This window comes from Haplochromis burtoni, unplaced genomic scaffold, assembly GCF_018398535.1.
Source record: "Haplochromis burtoni strain Fernald_Lab_line unplaced genomic scaffold, NCSU_Asbu1 Contig_50, whole genome shotgun sequence".
Classification (NCBI taxonomy): Eukaryota; Metazoa; Chordata; class Actinopteri; order Cichliformes; family Cichlidae; genus Haplochromis; species Haplochromis burtoni.
Genome location: NW_024582411.1, coordinates 2,587,333 through 2,614,956, shown reverse-complemented (window position 1 = coordinate 2,614,956; position 27,624 = coordinate 2,587,333). Strand labels below are relative to the sequence as shown.

The following is a 27,624-nucleotide window of genomic DNA, read 5'->3' as shown; positions in this document are numbered from 1 at the left end:
CCAGCTGACTTGCAGGGAGCACACCATTAACCACAGAGTGAATTAACAGTTCAGTTTATTGACTGTCTTTGACATTTACCTCCTTACCAAGGCTTACAATGCAATGCCGGTTTGCCATACATTATAAATCTCTTGTGCTGTCGTTCTTGGACCCGAGGTGTATGTGAGTCAGTGCCTTGCTCGTGGGCTCAGACAGAGCTGTTCCATTACTGTGTTGTCTTTCCACCAAGATACTGTTACCAGGAAGATAATGCAGGCTGGCATTCTTGGATATTTTCTTTCTTTCTTGAGCTACCTGTTATGGAAAGAGAGAAGGAAGAAGAAAGAAAAAGAGGAGAGGAGAAAGCAGAGAGGAAACTGGGAGCAACCGGGGACCAATGCAATTACAATAATTGTATTTTCAAATGAATTGCAAAACTCAAAACCCAGCGTCTTGTGGGCTGTGAGGAAAAACTACTACTACTCGTTCTTTTCTCTTTAAAAGAAAAAGACCTTGGAATGATGATTGTGTAATTTGCAGAAGAAACAGCAGCAGCCTTACTGCCCAATTCAATATAATTCAAACAGTCAACGTTTCACCTGGTGGTTTGATATAGCAACATGTCACTCCTTTTCCAGGGCCAAATAACAAGCTTCCATGTTCAACAGGAAACCAGAATTCTCCTTTATATTCTCGGCCTTCATAAAAAACATACACAAACGTTTTGTCTACCATTTATTCAAACATTGTTTGTGGTTTCTGACGCTGTTGGAAACGACTACATAAGGGATTGATATGTGTGGAATTTTCTGAAAGCTGATATAAAAAAAATTAGTTTACTGAAACATAAACAACAGGCAAGTTGAACCACCTTTGCAACATGACATTTTGGAAAGGCCATACCGTTACAGAATATAATCAATCTTTTTATTGTGCTTTCAGTAAAGCAGCCGCAGTGTGCTTTAATGCTATTGGCTGTACAAGAGGATCAAATATGTATTTATTCATTTATTTGACTGACCGGTTGTATTTCAGACTTTCCGTCAGTTTTAGTTATATAAGGGCATGCTGTTAATACACATGCTGATTTCTGTCACCCCACTAACTAATTTTTCTTTACATGTAGAAACACAAAGAGTGAGAAATCATAAGCAGAATTCATGTTGTAATAACAAGCAGGGTGTTGTGTTTGAAGAATATTAAATCCAAGTCATTCATTTTTATTTTTCAAGGAGCCAAATTCTGTCAAAATTATTTTTAACGCATCTTATTTCTCAGCTGGCTTTTTTTTCCTACCAGTATTCAGTGTGGTGTTTGTTTTTAGACTTGCAATGAATAATTGAGGGACGATGCTTGAAAGCCATTAAAAGTAGCTGCGCTCTTTGTCTGTCTTTGAGTAACACTTTGCACAATAGCGAACTGGAGCTTGAGCATGTAACAAAGATCTGAGCCCTGCATCAGCCATAAGTTTGTGTGCGTCCCACTTCCTGGCTATTTAGGAGGGAGTCAGAAGGCAAAATGGTTTCATTTGTACCCACTGGAAATAGATTTTCTCCCCCCCAAAAACATAATTTTCAGGATAGCTGCAGGTCATTTTCCACATGGCGTCTAAAAAGAAGATTTCTGCGTTTTCATACTAAACTCACTCCTGCACCAGGTTCGAAACAAGGAAGCCACTTGGTTTAACTGTCTATCGATGGACTCCTGAATAACCCTGGGAGCACAGTGAGTGATGTGTGTTTGTGTGCTGACAGTGAGGGGCTGCAGACGGAGGGCGGAAGCAGATGTGTGTGAGAGAGGTTCAGAGCTGTGGCACTATCACAGGGTGCCTTTGTCTGCCCGTAGAGAGCGTTGAATTAAAGGCTGTTAACACTAGTCTGCACAGTCATATGCTAATGCCTCTTACTCTGAAAGAATAAATAAATTATGGGCCAGAAAAAAAAAAAATCTGAATGCCTGCTTATCATGCCTCATACAACACAGATAGTGTGCAAGAAAGATACAGGGAGTCTGCGTAAAGAGAGAGCGAGAGAGACAGTATGTGTAGGGCTGCATTAGAACGAGGGGGTGGCACTGCACAAAAATAGCGCTAAAGGAACATCAAAGATGCAAGACAAAAGGGATTCTCTATAACCTTTCTTACTTTTTGAACCTTTGACTTTGCACTCACTGCGAGCGTAGGTGATGTTGCACGAGCGATAATGAGCGATAGATTGGGCAAAGAGGCAGAGATCGAGATTTGGACCGAGAATAAGGAGGGGAGGGGGGATTTAAAGGGAAAGAAACAGAGGGAGATTTAGATAGAGCCTACAGAGTAAGTGCGAGGGAAGAGAGCCAGCGCAGAGAAGGAGCAGAGGCAGCGGATGGGAGAAGAGAAGAGGAGAGGCATTGACTGGAAGCATACACATGGAAGAGAGAAGAAAACGGCTATTTCATGTGTTCACTGTGCATGACTGAAGAGTGCGGCTGTCTGACTGGATTGTTAGTCATCTGCTGCCCCACAACTAGAGGACGTACAAAAAGCACACAGGCAGGCTGGGAATATAGAGCTGTGTGCAGAGGATGAACAGGCGGTGTGGGCTCGCTGGCTTTGATCGCTGTCCTCAGACCCCATAGCCTCTTCCACTGGTGCTGTTGCAGGCCGTTAGCCTTGCAGTTAGACAGCACAGTCATAAATACAGAATGAGCTCCAAGCACTCCTCCGACTGGATTCCCTACAGGTACTGTACCACATTCCTGAGAACACACAGAGGGGGCACAGTGTTCATCTTTTGAAGCATGTGTGATTATTTGAGCGGGTGTTCAGAGATCAGACTGATTAACAGTAACATTGAGCCGGTATGATGACAGAAAAGCATACAGTAATGTGTTTTTTTCTTTTCTTTTTTTGTGCAGGGGTTTATTTTTTTTTTTTAATTTTTAGTTTAGGTGGCGAGTTGTTGAAGAATCACCAAAACAAACAAACAAAAAAGAACAATCCCAAAATGTCAACTGCATCAACCTCTGATGATCTCATATTGTTTCACAACTGTCCATAATGTGATTCAGTGCTGTCTCTGATCAGTTTGGATCCAGTTTGATTGCTGTGCATATCAAAGATAGAACCACGTTCACATTTGTACATTTATTAATGTCCACTTTTTTAATCACTGAGAAAGTTCCTCACGTGTAAATGTGCATGTTTTATGTCTCCTTTCTTACTGCATGTGCCAGTATGAGCTTCACTGAGCCATGCCGTTTTGTAGCTCTAAATCTCCTGTTATAAAACATAAGCATTTCAAGTGTAGTATGAAAGCTGGTGGCTCCTTCCTCTAATTGAATGCCCATTGCCATGGTTTCCCTTGCTTGCTTTGAGACCATTGGCTTATGGTTGCTATAAGTTACGGTGGCAATCCGCAAATTTCAGAATGAGACTGCATCAGGACAACAGCAGGAAGCAACCTCTGTGGGTTTTATTTTGAATAAGATTCCCCCTACTATGGCAAAGTTGAAACAAAAGCATTTAATGAAATGCAGTGAATGCACAGACTTAAATAGCTAGCAGCGCAAATTACAACTATCTCTCCATGGCCTCCTTATCACTTGACCAGAAAAGCTGTTAACGAATGCTAGGCAGCTATATTAAATACTAACTAGATATTAACCAGTAAAAGTATCCGTAGCAGTAACAGTACTTGTATATACTATTTGAAAGAGGTCATGCCAGTGAGCAGAATTTTGATTTCATCTCATGAAGCTGACATTAAAAATACATGGGCCTCTTTGCAGGGAGGCTTGGATACAGCAGCACTCTGTAGATCTGTTAGTTAGAGGTATAGAGCGCACAGAAAGCAAGTAAATCAAGGAAACATGCTGCTCAAACATCCACATAGAATTGGTGATGCTTAATTTGTTCTTCTCTGTGTATGAATTATTCATCAAATCAGGGTTGTAGTTTTTTTCCTCTAATGTGGGTATGAAGAAATTATGTTGTCAAAAATCTGTTAATGGTCCGATTCTATTTTTTTTACGTGACCTTTTCAGAAATAACCAATTTAGTAGAGCAAGACATGGTGTCCTATACCACAAAAGTACTTAAAAGCTTTATTATTTACATTCCCACCTGCAAGGTCAATCTACATCTGCACAACGCTCATGAGATTAATTTTCCAGAATTTCATGCATTTCACCATGCAAATGACAAAAATAATCTTGCTTTTGTGTCTCCATAATGGATTGCCTGTAGTGTTGCACACTGCAGATTCATCAGCCAATTACTGTCACATATTTTAAACCTGATGATGCATGCAAAACTATTTTAAAAATATGAGGGTTTCATAACTTCTATTCTGTTCTCCATCCAGTCCTACATTCAACAGCAGCTAAGACGTCATTCAGTTTATATTTTTTTTTTTAAAAAAGACTGAAAATAGGCAAGCTATTGTTTCAACGAAAATCAGAATCCTGGGCTTGGTATGTTGGTACAGATGATTTGAACCCAGCTGATTTATTGGCAGCCGATATTATCTTGCCACTCTATCAGTATTGACATGTTTAATGGTTAATAAATGAAAAGAAGAAGAAAGACCCTTCAAACATGTAATGAGCGCTTACATTGCATTGTCTGTTCACCAGAGTGCACTCTGCAACTTGCCCGTTTGCTACAGCTGATCCGAGCAGAGCCTAAAGGAGTAAATAAATAACTACAAATGACAAATGTTAGAGAAATCTGTTTATGTTTTGTGCATCTGAAAGAAAAGAATATTGTCCCGATATATCAGAATGTTTGATTTGGAAATCACCAGATATCTGTATTGATATTTGTCTCAAAAATCCTGTATTGGTTGGGCTCGACAGATGATTTCGGCACTACTTCCACAGTGTTAGCAACAGTACTTTACAGCATAAATATGTAAATATCATACATTTGATTTCAGACGCAATTAATTCTGATGAATCTAGGTTTTCTTTATTCATCAGATAGAGCTAAGGTGCCTTTTTCCACCTTAGTATTGAATCAGTCCAGCAGCCAGTCTGTCAGTTTAAAAACCACAATAAAAATACTGAATTTATATGGCAACAAAGACTTTGCAAACTTGCATGCAAGTATTCAGGGATAACCTTTTCATTTCTTTTCAAAAATTGCTGAGGTGCTTTTTTTGCACCTTAGTTTTAAATGATATTTTATAGGTTTTGTAGAGGTGATTTATTGCAATGGATAGGCCCGGATGTCAGTGCTTTACCTGGTCAGTATGCACTACAGAGGTGTGTTAAAGAATGACCGGGCTCTCCACATAATAATGAGATGTTTGACCTGCACTACAAAAGCACGTGTTCGTGCCATTATCTTTCAGTCTGATGCCTATTCACACTTGATCAATAGACACGGAGTGCTTTGTTTGTCTGTATGTCTGACAGCGTGTGGGAGGTAAATACTTTTTTATTGCATCTGTGTGGGCATTTGTCATCAAACTAGAGTCGGTGGCACAGCACTATCAGTTTATTGAATGATTTTACATGGTCCACATTCAAGACTCCACTGACATGATTCTGACACATGAATGAAGCGTGTAAAAAGGTAAAAAGGTTCATCAACAATGCCCATAAAGGAACATTAGTTTATGCTCAATTACTCTATTGTACCTTCATGCAGCCAGTCATAGTGGGTGATGGAAAGAATTTCGTTGAAGTTGCTGGTAAGCAATCTGAAAGATTGGTTAGGGAAAAAACGAGACGAAAGATTTAAACTGAAATACAGGATTGCAATTGCTTTTAAATGTTGTAACTAAAAAATAATTTCTACTGAAGAAGAGATCAACCAAATTATGCAAATATACGTGCCTCATCCTTAGTTGTGTCAGGAAAACTGGACATTTTAAAAATTTACAATTAAAAATGAAAAAAGTGCGATATTTAGTCAGAATGTGGGTAATGTTACTGTCACAGTAGGGAAAATAGTGGTGCAGACCTCGACAAGAACCAAATTATTGGGACCGTGTGCAATGAATGACGTTTCGAAGATGGGTGGGATCCAGGTCTGCGGCCAATTGCAGCCATCTATCTATCTATTGTGAAAAGTGAAATGACCTAAAAAGCACTAAACTGTAACCTTTTACATACACAGAAATTCACATGAACTACACAGAAATTCACACTTTTTTTCAAAGGCTTTCTAGGAGTATTATCAGAGTCAGTTTGTAGTCAGTTTTTAGTCAGCTGTTGATCATTCTTAATCTTTGTATTTTGTTAATCTTATTCATTGTATATCTTATTGTTTATTCTACTCATGTTGTGATATTTAGTATATACACTGATTTATTTTTATCTTTTTTAATTATATATTTATTTTGTTTATTGATTTCATTGTATGCTTAAAGTATGGGTTTTAACTGCTATCTCTGTTTTATTATTGGAAAGCACTTTGGTCAACTTTGTTGTTTTTAAAAGTGCTATATAAATAAAGTTGGATTGGATTGGATTGAACTACTTGCATTCAGAGTCCGGGCAGAACCTCATAGATTTGCAAACTGACTCAGATCAATTGCAACGTGTTTGCAATCTATGCTTATAAATGGGAAGCCAGTTATTTACAAACCTTCAAATCTGTCTGAGAGTGATTGCAGCCAGTTTGTGTCAGACATGTTTAGAGAGAGGTTGTTTCCTACCAGGGGACGTGCACAATTGCCTTGCAATGGAAAGTGGTCGTCCAGACGTTGAGGGTGTTGCACACTCAAAAAATGCAAACAGATTCAGTGTAGTCACAGAGCAACAACAGATTTTTTCTTTCCCTTTTTAGTATTATTAAAGCCATTAGAGACATTTCGAGGAATTTTGAAACACAGTATTGACTGTTATCACAAGGCCAGAGTGTAATCGAAAGCTTCAGCAAAACTTTGCTTCTTCTTGATCAAAAATGTCAGTCAGAAAGATTTTGTGTAACCTTTCAACAGAAACAAACTTTATAACCATGTAATGATAGTCGTAGTCATACTTTGAAAAATGCTGCGGGGTCATTTCTATGACAAACTGAACCTGCTCCTGCTACAGGGTCTCCAGGTTGGGAGAGATTAAAAGGAAGCTTGAATAAAGTGACAGAAGAAGTATGTTTTTATGTTTATAACACAAAGCGATTTCAATCACAAGAGTGGAACGCCAAATCTGAGCTTTGATTCATCAAACATCAGAAGCACATTTTTCTCTCTATCCTTCATCCTCTTCTCTTCTACTCTTCTACTTTAGCTCATTCTCTCAAGCTGTGCTGCAGGAAATCTCCGATTGCCCTTGAATTAGGAGCCGTGGATGTTTGTTAGAGGTCTCTTAGACGCCTGTCCAAGAGCTGAAGGAACAATCAGTGAGCCTGTGGTCAGTGATTAAAAGCTCTTGTGGTAAAGAAAATAAATAAAAAGTAGAACCAGCTAATCACTGGTGCTGAATGAATCCCGTAGCTTTGTTAGTAGGAGCTACTATTTTATTTACTTTAATAAATTATTGGTATTGGAGAGTATTGGAGAGCAGAGGAAAAGGAAGCACAGCAGGAGTAACAAGTTAACTTGAGTGGGGTTTCATCTTCTCCACCAGTACGTATGAAGTCCTGATGCCTGTCTAAAATTTGCCTCAAATTTGCACAGTGTTATAAATGTGTGATTAAAAAATCATCCTGTCGCTGTCTTGGAGAAAAACGTTTTACAAGAGCACAAATGAAAGGAAAGGTCAAACAGAATTTAAGTGCTGTTGGCCGGCTATGAGAAACAATGTTTAACAATGTTACCGAGAAATCTGGCATCTGTCAAATTATAACTTTGTTTGTAGAACACAAATTGTCACAAATACATTCATAATTGGATCTGTTGTCATTTTGCTTTTCTTGATCTGTAGTTGTTTACTCTAGTTACGTAGTGCTTTATGTAACAGGGGGATGGACGGACTACAACACTGACACAAGCATTGTGGGTTGCTTTAAATTAAAAGCTGTCGAATCATAAACAGGCAGTCTACAGTTAATTGCTGTATAAATGCTAAGTTTATGACCTGAATTATAAAACATGCAACTTCACGTTCCTCGCAAAAGGAAAGCCTTTTTTTTTAGCTTTATCTAAAAAAAATGCACTGTCACATCATGTGGACTTAATTTCAAAGAATCATCAGATTAAAAAAACAACAACTAATGGACACATTTTAAAATATGTGGCTGAATATAAAGTGTTACATTGCATCTTCCTCCAGACCCATGGCATATGCCCATACAATAGTCAAATAGCTCTTCTATTCTGAAGCCCTCCCGAAGGACCAAGCTCCTCATGCTATCTCTAAGGCTGAGCCCAGTCTCTCTATGGCGGCAGCTCATTTCTGACACTTGTATCTGCATTATCATCCTTTCACTCACTACTTTAAAGCTTGTAAATATAGGTGAGCGTGGGAACGTATATCGATCCAGATACTGACAGCTTCACTTTCAGCTAGAGCTCGTTTTTCACCACATCATTGCTGATGGCACACTAATCTGTCTGTTCTGGGTACACGAGACATGAAAACTAGCTGTATTCATTTACAAAAACATTAGGAACCTTAACCAAGAAGTTCGTAGACCCCCTTTTGGCTGCAGTTATAATTTCAAGTCTTTTCCAAGATTTACAAACCTGGATCATTGTTCGATTTAACAGAGAGCATCAGTGAGCTTCTATCTTCAGCTTTCTTTACAGATGTGCAGTGCTGTGTAAGTCTGGGCTTTGGTTGTAAGTTTCACAACAGTGTTATGATAAGAGAACTTGGAGTTTTCTTTAAGTACTCCATTTTACTCAATTCATTCTATGCTGTCAGCCTCTCTAAGCCTTCTGTGGAGAAGTAGAGCATCTCAATGCTGCCAGCCCAATGCTGCATCTAAGGAATGGTGTTAGCCAGAACATAAATCCTGTTGGTTAAACTGTTGGGTCCTTGTTTACCTCACAGACCAAGGATATTTGTGATCAGTTACAAAGTTTGTTTCTATAGTCACAAATCCAGGAAAATGTGTATTTATAGTCTTGGTCTTTGTCTGGATGTCTGTACAACCTCTCTTGTGTCTCTTAGGTCATGTTTTGGAATTTCTTGGATTCAACTTGTTTTCTGTTAAGGATTTTTGCACCTTGTGGAGTTTGGCTTCCTGCCTTAGTTCCACATTCAGCTGCATTTTTTCCTGAACGTTGACAAGAAACTAACTGCAAATGGTCACAGACTTCATCCCCATCTTAGAAGCAACCATTTCAAAGGCAACAAACTCAAAAGTTAATCGCACAGTTTTGATTGTGCCGTGGCTTCCAACCATTAGCGTGACTGTGGCATAAACAGGGTTCACCACACTGACAGTGCAACAAGTGTCAAAGCAAAGATCTGAATAGTTTCATAAAAGAGTTCAGCTTTAAAGTAAAGAATATAAAGTAAACTTGTTAAGTAGATTTCTTAACAAAAGCTTCCACTTTGTTATAATGGGCCTTTCACATTGATCTTCAGGGAAAACTGCAATACGAAATATCCATTTAAAATCTAATTTACAGCACAACAAATTTCTGATATTGATCATTTTTGCTACTGACAATAAGGGAGAGGAATAGGAAAGTGATGACTTGCAAGTAACCTCATTCTTCTGTATCTCCACAGTATTGCGTAACCTCCTCATACATAAAATGCTCTCCACATTTTAACTAGCACTCCTCCTTTTTTCCCCTCCCTAAATGTCGAGTATAATCATGATAAGTGAGAAGTCAGCTGTTTGATATGAACAGCCCGTCACTTAGTGTATTAGCTCGTTAATAGCATTTGAATCGGTTTTGTTTCCGATTACTAAAGTAATACACATTGTTCAAATAAACATCGTCTTCCCTAACGTAATTATTACCTGGCAATTATTTTTTCTACTTTTGGTCGGTCATTACTTTAAGCTCTAAATCATGATGTGTATTGCCAACTATTCGTAGTATGAAATGTTATCAGGCTGATTAGCAAAGACTAATCGGAAGCTTCAGTCCTCTTATCATCTTATCAACAGTCTTTTCATTTTAAACACTTGATTGTGATTGAAGTGGGTTATTTAAAGATGAGTAAGTGGTTATTGGAGTATTGGTGGTAGATATAATATTAATAAGGTTTATGTCCATCCATCCTCTTCCAATTATCTTTATCGGGGCTATGGAGTCAGGGCGTAGAAAGGTTTATATATTTGCAGACAAAGTGATCATGCATGTTCTTTAATCTAAAATTAACAATGCAGGCGTGTATTTTGTGCTTTAGAACGACACAATATCCCAGGGTGCCCATGCTATGCTGACCTTTAGGCATTTGCAGATGGCAGTATGTCATTATGTCACGTCAAATATTGCTCAAGTGAACAGTGGCGTTCGTGCAGACAGAGATACAGTATACGCCGGCTCTGCTGAGGATAGCTGACTGTTCAGCAAAGCATGCTCAGAGAATCGTTGGTGCAGGACGAGGTCAGGCGAGTGTGTAGGTTATTGTGTGGTGTGTTCTTGCAGTGAGCTCGTGCGACTTCCTTTTGTCCTTAGGGTCTATTTGCATTGCATCAGATACCAAATCCGTTGCAAAGGACACAGGAATGCTTTTGAGAGATATAAAACATTTCAGTGAGCATGGGGATAATAGCATCCTCTAAAAGACCAACACAATACCCTGGTGAAAGGCTCATCTACTAATTGGACTGTGACTAAAATACTGTAGCTAATAGGGAGACTTCTTTATCTAGTTTGTGGTGATACAGGCAACACAAAGCCTTTCACTTTATTGAAGTCATTTAGTAGATTCCATTAGTGTCCAGCTTCCAGCAAAGCTTCTGGATTGCCAGAAGCTATCGACGGCAGACACATGCAGCGAGAGACGTTTCAGTGATTGTCTCCACTGTGAACAATGTGGTCAGTGTACCGGTGACTGCCTTATGTTACCTTTAAGGGTCAACTGGTAAACATGTAATGCTGGATCTGAAGCAATTTCTGTTTCAGTTTTATTTATGTAGCAGAAAAATCATCAATATGCCCCAAACAGCCTTTAAAACCCATCATCCTTAACTCATCTGTTTTTACTTTTCTTGTGGCAGACGTTCCTCTCCATTTACTCAAGGATACAGTTTCTTAAGTGTTCTTAAGTTTGAGCCATGGATTCAACAAATATCCACAGAAATGTTGTTTGCTTCAGTAGCACTTAATCTTTGTTGACTGAGCGGAGTAGCTGTGTGTATGTGCGTTCAGTCGCTCAAGCTGTGTTATGCTTCCTCGTCACAAAACATTTAAAGCTTTGCTACTGCTAATTAATTTATGGAGATTATATTGGACTTTTGCCATTTATATTCTGTCCATTGCTAGGAAAATCAAAAGGCATCATCAACATCACTTTGAACAATATTCAAATGACACCTCTGTTTATGTTTTTGCTGTATTCGCTGAGAGACTATCTGACAGCTTTCTAATAACTCCCCTGACAGTTATTATTGTATGGAACCTTTTTGAAAAGTGATTTAAGTGCTTAGTATGCTGTTATTTAACTTCTGCATGGTGTATCACGATAAACCACCCAGAGGATATAAGTATCTTTATCTAAAATGCTATGACACTGTTAACTCAGCAGTGCCATCTCCTTTATACTCGTGTTGCTGACGGGTGCATTGTTACTATGCTTTGTATCTGAAATATTGTTTTCATGTACTCTACACATTCTCATTTGGGCCGTGTCCATATTCGGTATCTGCAGCAGATACAGTTCTGTGAAAAAGAAAGATTTCACAGTACTCTCTCCAGTTCTGTGAAACATTAAGTACACTGCATGATTTAGTAGCTTGTAGAGCCACCTTTGGCAGCGGTTACTTGAAGTAATTGTTTTGTGTTTGACTTTATCAGTCTCTCTCATGATTGTGGAGGAATCTGTCCCACTCTTCTTTCTATCATAGCTTCACTTAATTGGCATTTAAATATATTTGTTTATGCATGGCTGTCTTAAGGTCTGACCGCAGCATTTCAATCGGGGGCTGGACTTTGACTGGAACATTGTATCACCTTGATTCTTTTCTTTTTTAGCCGTTCTGTTGTAGATGTACTTCTGTGCTTTGGGGCATTATCCTGTTAGATGGCCTAATTTGGGCCAAGCTTTTGTTATTGGCCTCACATTTGACTTTTGTTATACAGAGCAATTCGTGGTTGACTCAATGACTGAAAAGGTGCCCAGACCCTGTGGCTGCAAAACAAGCTCAATATCAGAGTATTGCTAAAACCTCTTCTTTAAGAGGTGCTTGAAGTTGCTGATGACCAATTAATCAAATGTATTTGATTAGCAGAGTATACTTAGTTTTTCCTAAGTCCTGTCAAAGCTTTCTTTTCCAAGTGACTGTAAGTGAAAGCAGTTTTCAATAACAAAAAATGTATGCATTATTTTTGTATCCTTCTCTGGTAAGTGGTGCCCAAAGCATAATAATTATTTACATGAATGATTAGATTTTACTTTTCAGAGAATAATGACTTGTATTATGTATTTTTATTGTGAAGAAGTAATCACAGCAGAGAGGATGATATAGCTCATGATGTGAAAACAAAATACCTCGAGGCAGAAACACAGTCATTGTTTTGTGAAATTTGCGAGAAGCTTCATTAACATATAGTGTTTTATTAGGTAACAAGCTAAGACTTTAAGATTTCATGTATATAATGTTCTTCGAAATTCCAGGGAAACAATTTAATTAAGTAATGTCATTATTCTATTACAGATATAACAAAGAGCTGAAGAGCAGTTTAACCTAATCACTCCTCTTTCTTTGCTCTTTCTTAAAGCACTTTAGATGATGAGGGCACCAACCTCCGCCAGCAGAAACTGGACAGACAGGTAAGACTTTTGTTCCTTTTACTGTACTGATAAAAGAGTCACACCAAGGCTAAATCAATTACGGGAGGGCAATTTTTCGTGACACTAACTTCTGCTGCTGCATCAAGGGACCACAAATAGCCAGCTAGAACTTCTTATTTCTCTAAGTGGTATTCTAGTTCTCCCTTGTTGGTACCAGGCTGGGCCCAGTTTTGATCGACTTGAACAAAGTGCTGGAAACATTCCTCAAAGATTTTGGTCTATACTGATATGAGAGCGTCACACAGTTGCTGAAGATTTATCAACCCCATATCCATGATGTGACTCTCCCATTCCACCACATCCCAAAGGTGTGCTGTTGAACTCTGAATACAGTGAACTCATTGTCATGTTCAAGAAACCAATCTGAGATGATATGAGCTTTGTGCCAGAACACGGGTACACTGTGGACATAAAGTGAGGGACATATGTAAACCCCAGAGATGGTTGTGTAGGAAAGTCCCACTAAATCAGCATTTAGTGAAATACTCAGAGTAGACCTTTCAGGCACAAGCAGCCATGATATGTTCAGTCATTTTAATCCCCTTTCCCCCCATTCTGATGCTTTGTTTGAACTTAACTTTCTTTTAATGCACGGTGCTTTAAGTGCAATATAGATTCTGTGCAGTTTTATACATGCAAACTAGCTGTACCTCATAAACACTACACAAGGAAAGTTACATCAGCACAAACTGTGTGCAGTGTGTATTTGTTTAGTAAGAGGAAAAATGTATAATTATGTTTTCATACTTGGCCTAATGTGCTTCTGACGTTGTTTTATACTGCTAGAATTGCAGTTTAAATTAGATAACCAGTTGGTCCATTCATCACCAAGAATATTAAATTAGCGACATTAATTTCACAAACTAGGGGGTTTCCACATTTCCTTCATAAGGCTGTGGGTCAGTGACAGACATGAACATGCTGAGTGTACTATAATGTTAAATGGAAATTGTTTAAAGTTTCAAAAATCGAATGTGCCAAACAGCAAACAGCAAAATAAACCGTCATCACCGAGAGCCCTAAGTATACTAATTCTAAATTTACATGATCCGAAGTTTTCTGCAGCATTGCTCTCTTGTTCTGTACCAGTGTTGCCCTTTGTTGTTTTTTCCCCCACCAGTTGTTCTGTGATAATGTCTCTGACCGAAGTAGGTCAGTTCTGTACAGAAGAAAAAAGAAATGACACATCAAATGCACCCTTTTATGTGAGCGCGCACACAGCCTGAAGCAGAAAGCCTGGGTTAACAGAGAAAGTTGATAACCACCTTTGTGATACCCATTATCTCTCACTGGGGTTTTAGGTTTTGTTAAGCCAGCTTGCTCAAAGAACTTACTTCGCAGCACGGCCCTCGGGATCCTTAAGTCAAAGTGATGTTTGGCCATTTCACACCCTGCTAACTAATACTGCCGTTGCCATTGTTTGTTGTCAGCAGCACTGTATCCAAACAAAACAAACACTCAGGCTGCAGTCGAAGCATTTTCAGCTCTTATCTATGCGTAGTGCAGTCTGCTGCTTCTGACGTCCTGCTATTTTCCTGAAGTGGATAATGTAAGTGGAGTGCTTCAAACGGGTTCTCGTTCCCTTGTCAGAGCAGCAAAAGCTTGCGGAAGCTTGTCATAGTTCATCAGTGGGTATAAGGTTTTATGTGTTCTGATTCACTCTGAAGTAAACTGCTTTTTATTCATGCGTGACTAAATGAATGAATGAATGAATAAAGAATACAATTCCTAATGTCACTCAGTTGAGGGCTTCAGGCACGTAAGCATCATTAAACAAATTGTTATTGATTGAAACATCGTGTAGAGGCTGTCTAGAATCTCATTTATCCAGGGAAGGAGAAAATTTCTGGACTTGTTTTTGGTCCTTGCCTTTCGCCTCTCATGCTAGAGGCTTCCTCAGTGCCTGCAGCTGGTGTGCAGCTCCAGGTATTCATTTAAGGCTACCAGCGAGTTATCGTTCGCATAAAATTCACACAAATAACCGCGTGAATGAAGGCAAAACCGTGTGTGGGGAGCGTTGCCAGGACTGTTTCGTAATTTGCTGACAGGCGTTGTTGTAAATCACATTTCCTGTTTAGAGATGGTATTTCCATTTTAACACAGATGGCTTTTTTTCCTCTCCTCTCTCAAACCATGGCTGTCCAAATTGTGTACATTGCTGCTCACAGGAGAGTGCCCCCAATCCTTTTGATGCAGGTGTTCGCTGTATATATTTCTGTGCACCCTTTGCCGCATTAGGCTGCATATATAACATTGCTCAGGTTGTGTTTAAGTGTTTTATCCTCTAGCCGTGTGTCTCAGGAACTTCAGTTGGGGGAAAAGCCTTTTAAGTTACTCAAACACTCTAGCCACAAGCAGAATGACAATGTTGTTATGCCTGCTTTTTTCTTCTTTTTTGATGTTGTTGTGTTGTTTTTCCATAAATCTCTTTGACTTGATGTTCTTTGACTTAATGAAGGCCCAGATGGGATAGCCACAGGTTTTAAGTGCTTTCTTCAGACGTCTGTGCTCCTTTGTTCCCTGTGCCTCTCCAGTTCTAGGGAACTGTGGCAGTCCAAGTGTAGGTACTGGTCTGTGTGTGTAAAAAATATGAACTAAAATAAGCAATTTGTTTTACCTGACATCCTCCCCTCTGAACTTCATATTGCAGTCACAGTGAACTGATAATTCTGCAATGGCTTCTTCTTAAGTTTAGATTCTGACCCATGCTTTCCCCATGTAGCGATTACAATGGCTGACACTAGTGAAGCCTTGGCATGGCCATGCTTTTATCTGTAGAAACTAATTTTTCATAGGTGGTTGTAAAGCAGAGTTCAAACAGATCTCATCATGGATAACGAGCAGAAACGTGTAGTTAACAAGCAGAACCCGCCGCATAAGGAATACGCAACACTCCTTTGAGGACAGATACACGATTTAAGAAAGGTGAAAGAAGTCTGTGTGATGTCAGATTGCTCCGATATGGGAATAGAGCACCTAAGGTCTGCCTGTATTTCAGTAATTTTCAGCAATTTTGAAGTCACCTAAAGTGAATTGTAGCCTGCTGTGCACTACATGAGAAAAAAAGAAAAATCCGGCATGCTGGGGACATATTAGGGGAAGAGATAGAAGCATGCACAATATTGTGTTTTTCAAACCTTTTATGCGAAAGTTTGTTAAGTGCTTTATCCACAGGTGAGACCATTAATCATTAAATAAATTCACTGTGTAAAATGCCTCTGCTAGCTTAACCACCACTGCCTTGGAAAAGAAGTGAGCTTTGCAGGACACAGCGCTCCACTGCTCTGCAGTCTGAAGTTTCCACTAATAGAAACCTTTTTAATATTTGATGAGCTCTGGTTTGAAGACTTGCATAGAGCTGACAGTTGGGCCAAATGAATAGCTTTATTCAGCCTCTGGTCATACTGGTTTAGGCAGCACACTGTTAGATGTCCAGCACTGATCTTTCTATGCTCTTTTATAATCTCTGTCATATCTGCCAAGTACTGTAAAAGGGAATGAAGGTATATATTTCTGTCTTTGTTGTGCTCTTAATCAGCAGCTGAATCTTTACAAAACCGTCAACTGAGGTAATTTTGATTTATATTGCAGTAGCAAGGACCTCAACTTTAAATGTCGATGGCAAATGTTTTTGTTTATGAAGCAACAGGCTAGGCCGGAGGCTGCGGTTTGAGGAAGGCCTCATCGAGCTCCCAGGCCTGGCATATCTCTGATGACTTCGAATGAGGTTGACAAGCAGAGAAAAAGCAGAGGGAGGGTGGGTCGCAGAAATGAGAACAAATGGATGTGTGGCACAAGTAGACATTTATAGACGTATGGCCGGAAGAGGAGTGTTTGGAGTTGTGGTCCAGCTCCTGAAACTCAGATAAATTATCTCACTACAAATTCGATATGGCAATAATAGCTCTTACTGAATCACTGGCGCCAATATTGATATGTCTATGTGCCTACTCTAAATGGATTTCCCTCGCCAATTGAAATCACTACTTAATGACTCCTTGTGGTGGTGCTTATTAAATGAATGAGGGTAAAGTGAACGGAAGTAACTGGTAAAAAAAAAAGAAAGATGACGCTCAGCAGGGAAAATGGCGGAAAGCAGGGAAAGAAAATGAAAGCTAATGAATTGAAATGGCGCATTGTTAAATTTCACTACTAATGATGACGCAAACACATTGAGACCATGATGGACTGACAAATATCATTCCTGCTTTTTGCCTTCGGTTCTTTTTTCTTGACACCAATTTAATAATGAATTGCAAATGATAATCTTCTACTGAAACGATTATCTACCACTTTCAGACATGGCATGCTGGTACTCAGTCACGGTAAACATGGCGACATTTGGTCTCTAATGTCATTACTTCAGTGAAGATCAGTAAAGATAGTGACTTTTTCTATTTGTTGAAACTCTACCTTTATTTTTCCATTTGCTTGAAATGTCAGCGAGCACTCCTTGAACAGAAGCAGAAGAAGAAGAGGCAAGAGCCCCTGATGGTCCAGTCTAATGTGGATGGGAGATCACGGACCCGTCGGGCCAAGCAAAGTGAGGAACAGGCTCCACTGGTGGAATCCTACCTCAGCAGCAACAGCAGCACTATCTACCATGGTAAAGCTTGCACTCCTCTCTGGCTGTGTTGATTCAGAAAGCTTAAACAGAGAATTAAAGAAAAACATCAGCTGAAGAAATAAAGAAGTCGCACTGTTCGTTTAATAAGTCTTTCTTATTTATAAAGAGTGTTTGTTCTTCCTGACATCCCAATTAGAACTATAAACCAGACATGAAACCGTTTTTTAAATGATTAGTGTTGCATAGCTGTAAAATTTACAGCTTTAAATAAGACATCATGTAGAATGAATACAACACACTGCATCATCTACTGCAGTGCTGCAAATCAAACCACACAGGAGCAGAAACTGTGTTCCCTTTCAGTCGATTCGAAGTACTACACGTAATGTGGGATATCACAGCCCCGCAAGTCTTGGATGAAGACCTCTTCTGTTCACTGCTTTAAGGCACATGACTTGTGATGACATAGGTGCACGTGGGGCTGTACATATACACCGTGTTATCACATACACCCCTTATTTCTTACGTTCTTTACCTTGCCAAGAAAACCTCTGCTGAGTCGGGCTATAGCTAGCTACTGCTAGTTAGCTCTGCTGTCTGTGGCTTGAAGTTAGCTTAACTGCGCCTGATTGTGTTAGCCTCCACTGGTCAGTTGGTGCATAGGCTGTCCACAGAGCACTCATTTTGAGTTTTCTTGTGCAGTAATTTTGCTTTGGATTTTGGTATGAGTAACCAAAACCAAAGCAAGTAAAGCAGAAATTTTCTGTTCACTACTGTCCCCAGGGGACAGTGGGGATTGTCCACGCTATAAGAATGTTTACTGAAACCAAAGCCTGTGCGTTTTGTCACCAAAGGTGCACGGGATTCCACCAGAGGAATAGCAACCTTATGGGCCCTTTTTAAATTAAATAATTTTTAAATTAATTTTTGTGCTGCAGCTAGTTGGTCCATCATCTGGTCTGTCTATCATTTGGACATTACATCCCCTTCAGTTGCTCGTTAAGAACTAAGGTGTTGATTGTCCAACTTGTCCTCTGATTAATGTATATTTATGTATGTTCATATGTCCCATGCTGTGTGTGTTGTACTGAGTGAACTGACTGAAACAGAATGAGTAGATATGTTAAGCGGAACAAGGTACAACACAAGGTTGCCGCTTGCCTGGCTCACTGAAGAGCAGCTATTAAACTGAGGGATGACCATGACGAATGCATCCAGCCTCTCCGATCATCTAACTGGTGCCTTATTTTAAAACCTGATCATGCTTTTGAGGTTGTAGTGCCCAAAATGTGGAACACCCTTCTGAAGTCAATCAGTTTGGCTCAGTCTGTTATTTGTTTTAAGCGAATGATGAAACTCATTTTCATAGGTTAGGGTTTCCTTTATCCGTTCCCCTTCATTTCATTCATGTACACGTATCATCAGTGTGCAGCTTTTATTCGAACTGTGAAGCACTTTGTAACTTGATGTTTTGAAAAGTGCTATATAAATAAAGTTATTATGCAATACTTTATATTTTGTACCTAGTTACTCTCCTTCAGGGAACAGAAGTTATAGACATAACCATTTGTTATATCTGGGGCCGCTGAAGTCTTCTTATTTACACACAGAGGCCAGGCAGAGCATTTTTATTTATTTAATTATTTTTTGAGGGACAGTTTCTGGGATTAAGGCCAAGAACTGTCAAATTTCCTGTAGAGAGAAGAGAAAGATGTTCCTCTGCCATATTCTTTTATTCTGATGCAAAAAAAAAGAATAATAAACCATAACAATGCTACGGGAAAATGAATAAAAACATTCTAACCTTCGTTCACAGTTTGCTCCACACTTTTTCTAAGCTGGAAACTCTGGACTGTAAACCTGCAGTGATTTTAGCTACAGATTTGCAGCCCAGTATTAGTCCCACATTGAGTAAAAATTGATCTTACAGTCACTTTGATTGTGACTGTAAGATCAAATAAACACATTGAACATTTTTACTGCAATAGGTTGCTGTGAAAAAGTGTTTTCCACCTTCCTGATTTCTTATTCTATGACATGGTTCGAGTGCACCACAAAATTGACCCAAAAACACATCGGCAAGTCCACCTCTGACTGACTAAAAAAATACAGATTAAGGTTTTTTCATGGCTTCAAAGTTGATTGATTGGGATGCTTTGGAGTGACCTTAAACAGGCCATTCATGATGTAAAATGCTCCGGTGTGGCTCAATTTAAACAATTCTGTAGAAAGGATTGCTTCATATTCCTTCACATTGATGTGAACAACTTTGTTGCAGTTCTTGCTGTCAAGTGTGGCACAGCCAGTTCTTAGTTTTAGGGGTCGAATAACTTTTTTTGTATTGGGTCAGGTAGGTCTGGATAGCATTTTTCCCCTTAATAAATTAAATCCTCATTTAAAAATGGCATTTTGTATTTACTCAGGTTATGTTTATATTAAAAAAATATATCTAAAAGGGGCAAATACTTTTAAATGGTATTGTGTATTACACTAGAACATAACGTAATGTTTAATGTGAAAGACATATTTATTATAACCCATCATGTGCTTCAGTCATGTTCATTCCTGTGTTCAGTGCAAGAAGCTGAACAGGAAGAGGTGAAGGTGATGTCGGATCCACAGCCACCACGCTCAGCCAAAAAGGGCAAAGCATCAGCCAGTTCCACTCCACAGACAGGCAGTGAAAAGAAGGAGAGGAAGGGGAAACACAAAGGTCAGTGTGCTGGTTCAAATGGTTAATTAAACTGTGTGAAAAATGGATAAACATACTGTTCTTGGGCTTTGCACATCCATTTTTAAACACCAAATAATCAGCTTTTAGAAGCGGTCCCCTGTGTGAAAAAGAGAGGAGCCAAAATCCTTACTATCCAGCAGCTTCAGCAGTCTATCCAAGCTCTGTATGCCCTCCTCAGATAACGTTTCCCCACTGACTTTTTTGAGCCACAGCTGGCAACAGCACAACTGAGTGAAACGCGGCTGCCCTCTTATCCCCTGCCATGGTGCCAAAGTCGTCAGAGCTCAGTGTCTGTGATGATGTATGACAGACTGACACACCACAAATGAAGACCTACATTAGAAGATTAAAAGAACTACAATTGCTGTCATTGTTTCCCTTATGCTTCCATGCCGTTCAACCTTCAATGTGTGTTATTGCAGACTCAGCACAATGAAATATAATAGTTAAGGTGTTTGCCAAATAAATGATCAACAATATCTGACTTTGGAGACATTTGGCATCTGATATACTGCAATACAGCAGATGCTTGCCTTTGGAATGACTTTGTCCCAGGAAAGTGAATTAGATTCAACTGGGGTAAAAGATTATCCAGGCCAGTAGTGCCAGATTCACCACTTATTGATCTGTCTCACTTCTTCTTCTGTCTCGTGCTCTGATTCGTTAAAGCATAAGCAGAAATGACGCAGTCATTAGAAAATGAGCTCTAGCAAGATCAGAGGTTGTTCATTTTCAGTTTAGATAATGAAGATATGAAAATGCAGCCTTCTACATACTTTCATAAAATAAAAATAGGATTCTTGATTTTTACACGCATATCTCTGAAGGAAAAGAAAGACAGGGGAATGAATAAGAAATCAAAAGATAAGACTGACCTAATTTTGTTAAAGCAGCATGTTAATATATAACATATATACTGAGTAGAATATGCAGTCACGTCAAAATGACAGCTGTTACAGGATGTTATGCAGCTATGTACATTCATCATCAGCAAGTGTGAACATTTTTCTAAAACCAACATTTTTTGCAGTTAGTCTGGAGCTTCCGGATGTGTTAGCATAATGCCACCCTCTTCCCTGGGTAGACTTCCTAGAAGTTTCATCCCAAGGTCAAACTGTGCTCTTCTTGGACAAAATAAAAAAAATGTTCAAGTTCATGACAGTACAATCAGAAAAAGTCTGAAAAAGCATGACTTGTTTCGAAGGGTTGCTTAGGGGGAAGCAGAACATGACAATATGGCTTAAGTTTGCATCTGAAAAAATACTACAAGACAATAGAATGGAGCACTGTCCTTTAAACAGATGAGGGCAAAGTGATGATGTTTGGTTATTATGTACAGCATGATGTTTGGAGAAAAATGAACACCTCATAACAACTGGCAGCACAGCAGTGGAGGGGAGATTTGGACAACTTGCAGTCATTTAGTTGACCGTGAATTTCTGTGTATAAGGTTTTCTAGAGTGAAATGTGAGGTCATCTGTCCAGCAGCCAAAACTTACACCCAAAATGAGTTCATGCAACAGAAGAAAAGAATTAAGGTGCTGCACAACATGATTTAAATGCAGTGGCGGGACCTTAATAGAGCTGTAAATCTGAATGCCTGCAAACTCTATGCAATATTTTCTTTTCTTTTCTTTTTTAATTTTTTTTTCATAGGACAAGTGGAGACGTGTTCTTTTTGCCTGAATGCACACTTTAGAAGTTGATTGAATATTGAAGACACAGAGCAAAACAATTACATAAAACAAAATGCCCAAAAGTGGAGAAATGGGAATGTTGTCAGATTTACTCAGGCTGTTTGACTATGTGATTAATGCACAAATTATTGCTGAATGACCTGCCCTTGTTGTACTTTGCAGTGGTTCATTTAGACTTGAATCTTACAACAGCATGAAATACTGATAGTGGAAAAGAAGTGAGTCATTCTGAAAGAGTTTGTTTTTCTTTTCTGGGATTTTGACTCAGCAGCGATCGATGGCCTGGCTTCCCAGCAGGATGACAGTCAGATCCAGATCCTGACAGTGGGTCACCCCACCTCAGAGGAGGCCGAGGCAGAGCCCGTGATGAGCTGCACTCAGTCTCAGAGTAAACAGGATCTTCGCGTGACCATGCTCAAAAAAGGTACTGACAGCGCTCAAGAAAGCTTCTGCCACTGCTTCTGCAATAGCACAACTACAAGTCCTTATTTACACCCACGGCGTTCTGGTCTGCTGCTGCGTTGTGTTGGTGGGAGGATGAAAACCACTGACTCATGTTAAAAAACACACAACTCCAAATAAATAGGCCATTTTAAAATCCAGCATCTGAATGAAAAATAATATAATTATTCGTACTGTAAACACTCAGCGCTAACACACATCAATTGTTCCATACATAATTAACACAAAAACTGTATAATCTATATGCAGCAAAGGGAAATGTGAACTGTAATTTACAATCAAATGCACTGATGCAACAGTGTAGTAGAGAGAGTTGTAATAGTGCACGTACTTCCTTGATCCATTATGACAGTTTTTCATCACAGTGTACTGTGAGAGGGAGTTGAGTGATGAGGGTTAGAGTTCAGGTGCTTAACTGGGTTTAACTTTGCAAAATTAAAAGTAAATAAAAAGATTATTTTAAGTGGCAAGAATGTTGTTTTAGCAGTCTCAGCATGAACGCTACGCTTTCTTCTTGTAAGACATCACAATGTTTTAAGTAAGATACATTTTCAGCAAGTTTTATGTGCCAAAAACGACAACAAAATTGCTCATTAAATGAGACTGTAATCAGTGAAAACACACCAGATAAAACACAGCCACAAGTGGATCAGTCTGGTAGTCTCATATTTCTGGTATTTAAGTCTGGTATTTAGCCACAGTTCCAATTTAATTTCTTTCTTTTGTTCTTTCTTCCTCTCGTTCCTTCTTTCCATCCTTCCTGTGAAGGTATATCGAGCAGCATGAATTTTGATGAAGAGGAGGATGATGATGATGAAATTAGCTCCAGCTCTTCACAGCTCAACAGCAACACAAGACCAGGCTCTGCCACTAGTAAAAAGTCCAGCAAGGTAAAATTAATTTCACAGCATGAATTTGTGCTCTCTGCATGTCTTTTTGCGCAGCACCGAGCACCTTTTGACAGTAACTAATAAAAAACAAAAATCTGCTATTTTATCACCAGTTTGGATAGTTTCCCAGCTGAAAGTAGAGTTGCAGACAATTATAGCTTAATTTAAAACAAATTAAGTATTTCCCATATGCCAGGGGTCTCAAACCTGAATACAATTAGGTAGGTCATTAGCAAGACTCTATAGAACTTGACTGTATGCTGATGTGGCAATTCAGCCATTTGATTCATGTTACAGCAGCTCAAGAGTGAATGAACATGGTGCAATAAAAGTAGTTTTAGAAAACAGGTTTCAGAAACAGGTTTATTTTTTCCATGTTTTTCTAGGACCACACATTGTACTTTGCTTCTTACTAGTCTTGTGGATGCAGGTGTGCTGTCATGTTTTGGGGGGAGGACACATACAACTTCAATTTGCTTGAGGAAGACTCAATAACAGAAATGTTAACCAGCTCAAGTGATTCCTTTAAAGCTAGGATTGTTCCTCAGTTGTTTTCTTACCTCAGTGAGCATTTTGCTGGATGCCCACTCGTAAGAAAGTAGCCAAAGTACAAAAATGTCTTTGTTTATAGATATAGTGTGGTGCAAAAGTCTTGAGCCACCCTTCATTTTTTTGCAATCTTTGCTTCCAAGAAGCTAGAGTTTCTAGTTTTTTGTTTTTAACGTGGTATTGGGCCATAGTGCCCTAGCCTTTCATCTTTTCTTTGGATATTAACTGCTTTTTGCTAATGTTCTGTACAGTCCTTGTACCTGACCATTATCAGAGGTTTTTTTCCCTTTTTTGTTGAGCCGTTTAAGCCTGGCCTATGAATCATTCAAGCATAAAACTCAAGGGATTAACCAGTGTTGTATTCACACATAAAAGACAACTTAGCAAAGATCCAATTCTGAAATGTCACGTCTTTAAGATATGGGGGGAAAAACAGAAAAGGCATGTCACAGGACAGAGATACATCTAGCCCTTTAGTTGATCCACTTTTTGTTCACTGAACCATCATCAGAAGTAGTCTCAGTGGATATGTAGCTTTCAAGAAGCCATTCTTATGGAAGGGAAACAAGGAGAAAAGATTGAGGTATCCCAAAGTACACAAGAATTGTACTGAGTATCAGTGGCAAAATGTCTTATGGAGTTAAAAATATAAATTTGCATCTGCAGCATATATGGAGGAGTTCAGGAAAGAGGGGGTCTAGTCAAAACTGAACAGTAGCATTAGATGTTGATTCCATATGTTATATCATCTGGAAAGTGTCTGATTGGCAATGACTTCCTTTTTAAGTGCAAACACACTGCGAATGCAGTAAAAGTATAACTAGGTAGAAAAGCACAGAATGAAACACACAGTTATGGACTTCCCAGCCTTTGCTGTCTCTTTCCCCTTTTGATAACATAATTTCTCTTTGCTATTCTTTCCACTCTAATTTTTTCCCTTCAGTCATTTCAATGTTCTGTCTCTGCTTCAGGTTCTTATTTTAGACACAGTGTGCTCATTCTTAATCCCAGTGGACAATTTGATTTCCAGACTCATTACTCTGCTTTAATGCTCATCAGTCCACCATTTCACGAGGGCTCTTGCCATATTTGATCTTACAGGAGGTGGCCTCAGCACCCACTCCACCAGTCAGTGAACCTGCCATTGATGTTGATGACCTTGAGGAGTTTTCTCTGCGCCCAGCACCGCAGGGGGTCAGAGTGAAGTGCAGAATCACCAGGGACAAAAAGGGCATGGACAGAGGCATGTATCCGACCTACTATCTCCACCTGGAGAGAGAGGATGGCAAGAAGGTGAGACGAGTCTTTAAGGTTTAAAAACATATTACACAAGATATCTGTCAGGGAATGTTTTTACAGTAAGTTGTTAACATCTGGACTCTAATCTAACTTATATATTCAAATAATGCAGCTTTGTGGTATCAAACCATGTTGATTGTCTGTAGGTGTTTGACAATATGGTTTGGTAACAGGTGTTCCTGTTAGCTGGGAGAAAGAGGAAAAAGAGTAAAACATCAAATTACCTCATCTCCATTGATCCAACTGATCTGTCTCGAGGTGGAGAGAGTTTTATTGGCAAACTGAGGTAAGTCCTCAGTGGCTTTGTTGTATTAAACACTTTAGCAGCTTACATTAGGAATTAGATATGGCATTGGCAATGTTAATCTATATGGCACATTTCATTATATCTAAAGTCAATGTGCTTAACACAGAAGAAACAAGCACATTTAAAAAGGTACAATACCTTAAGTTAGTGAAAATAAATCTTTAAAAAACACACACAGCTATTAAGTGTAGGTCTGTGTGAGCAGCTTGTTCCAAAGAACAGGACCACAGTAACCAAACACTCCCTCAGCATACTTGCATCTGAACATTTAAAAATTCTGGACCTGATGACCTGAGAGATCTGACTGGGTTATAAACAGTGAGCAAGTCAGAGATGTACTCAAGGGGCCAAACTACTAAGAGCTTTATGAACTAATAAAAAGCTTTTACAGGTAATTCTGTATTGCACTGGGAGTCTATGAAGTGACTTCAACACTGCTTGGTCAAATTTGTGCGTACCTGTAAGGACTCTGTTGCTGCATTTTGAATACGACGAGAGTCGGCCTACTGATTATTTGTGAGAGTCCTGCAAATGGAGCACCACAATAATCTAAACTAATTTCTATGAAAGCATGGACCAATTTCCCTTTGAGATAAGAATCCTCTAACTTTTCTAACATACGAAAAGCAGTTCTTATTAACCTTATTGATGTTTTTATTAAACACTGTCCAAAATGTTGCCAAGGTTTCTGACTCGCTCATTGTGCTTCAGAGGAAGGGATGATAAATATGAACATATTTTTTGACGATGATGGGTAAAACTATGTATCATCTGTATAAGAATTTCAAGATAATATTATGATTCTTTATGATAGTACCAAGAAAGAACATAACATCTATATCCTCTTTTGGTATGATGAGAGCAAATCAAGAACTTGACCTGGTAAACCAACTGAGTCATTCAGCCTTTAAATTAAAATGTCACGATCAGCAGTGTCAAAAGCAGCAGTGAGATCAAGCAGAAGTAAAACTGCAACTCTCTGTGAGTCACTGTTGATCTGCAGGTCATTGATGACTTTAGCAGGAGCTGCTTCAGTGCTATGATTAGATCTGAACCCTGATTGGTACTCATCATAAATGCTGTGATTTGAAAGGCATTCATCCGGTTGTTTGTAAACATTTTTTTTTAAATATTTTGAGGAATGAAAGATTAGAAATGCCTCCATAATCATTACCAATGACTCTAAGTTGTTCTTGTTGAGTAGCAGTGTGATTACAGCACATCTGAGAGAAACAGGGAAAATTCCAGTCTGGAGAGAGCTATTGATAATATGATTTGTAAAACAACGAGACACAGATTTGAAGAGTTTGTTGGGGATGTTGTCAAGTAAAGAAGTGCAAGACTTTAACTGATGAATAATTTCTTCTAGATCAGAATACATAATCTGAGTAATTATGCTAAGTGTTGGATTTCTTATTTAGCTTTTGTGCTCGAACTACTATTTCTAATCTAATTGTATTTTTAAAAAAACAAAAGCAAAACAAAACATGATTGACATAATCATTAGAAACAGCTTCAAGGCTCCATGGAAGCCCCTCTAGAGTTTAATCAAATATGGGCTTGTGCAACCTTTTAGTCTTTGGACCACTGGTTGATGTACCGCTCAAAGCTTTGCGCTGTCCTGCTTGAATGATGGCGGTCTAAATTGGAATGAACAGTGACCTTTCATCAGTCCTTGGCCTAGATGAGATATCTAAATGAGACGGCTAAACATGCCATTTAGAAGCATTTCTAAATGGCACCACCTACACCACACAGGTAGGTGTCAAGTCAAAGTTGTTTAAAATACACTGGATGAGTATAACCGAGAAATGCAAATGTTGTTCTCCAATATTAGATAAATGGTTATTTCATAGCTGGAATTGAGTATAGTTGGACAAATTTTCCTGCAGATTCTGTCTTTATTGCCATTTACTGGTGTGCAGTGCAAGAACTAATGACTGACAGTCTAAAAAGTATAAGAACTAATTAATGATTGATTGAACAGCACAATACATCAAACATCAGCGCTACAGTACAGCGGAGAATATGTTTTCTAATTCCTCATTTTATAGAAAAAGGTTTCTAAGCAAAAAGCGAGTGCAAAATATGAAAGTAAATGTGGTATGAGAAAAAAAGATCGAGTGGGGTAGGGAGGGAGAAGGTGGTATGAAATTAAGCAAAGGTGCTCTCGCTGGGAATCGAGTCAAGGATGTTGTATGCCATAATTTGTCAACTTTTCAGCCAGTGTTTACCTCATGTAAGAACTCGCTTAAAGACAGAGCACTAGCCACTTGCCTTGTCTGTC

The 27,624-nt window shown here is 39.0% G+C and overlaps 1 protein-coding gene across 3 annotated transcripts in view; it reads left to right on the top strand.

The window, feature by feature from the left end:
* The window catches only part of tub (TUB bipartite transcription factor), a 73,206-nt gene that overhangs the window by 40,468 nt on the left and 5,114 nt on the right, over window positions 1-27,624 (top strand). Inside the window, exons 1-8 of one of the 3 annotated variants that reach the window (XM_005936515.3) lie at window positions 1,942-2,700; window positions 12,760-12,811; window positions 17,276-17,438; window positions 19,975-20,112; window positions 22,099-22,254; window positions 23,061-23,182; window positions 24,833-25,024; window positions 25,204-25,316. In XM_005936515.3, the coding sequence (XP_005936577.1) occupies window positions 2,663-2,700; window positions 12,760-12,811; window positions 17,276-17,438; window positions 19,975-20,112; window positions 22,099-22,254; window positions 23,061-23,182; window positions 24,833-25,024; window positions 25,204-25,316 (974 nt within the window). In that variant the 5' untranslated portion in view covers window positions 1,942-2,662. Of the gene's footprint in view, window positions 1-1,941; window positions 2,701-12,759; window positions 12,812-17,275; window positions 17,439-19,974; window positions 20,113-22,098; window positions 22,255-23,060; window positions 23,183-24,832; window positions 25,025-25,203; window positions 25,317-27,624 lie in introns of those variants that run through there. The other 2 variants (XM_005936513.3, XM_005936514.3) reach the window with 2 other exon arrangements.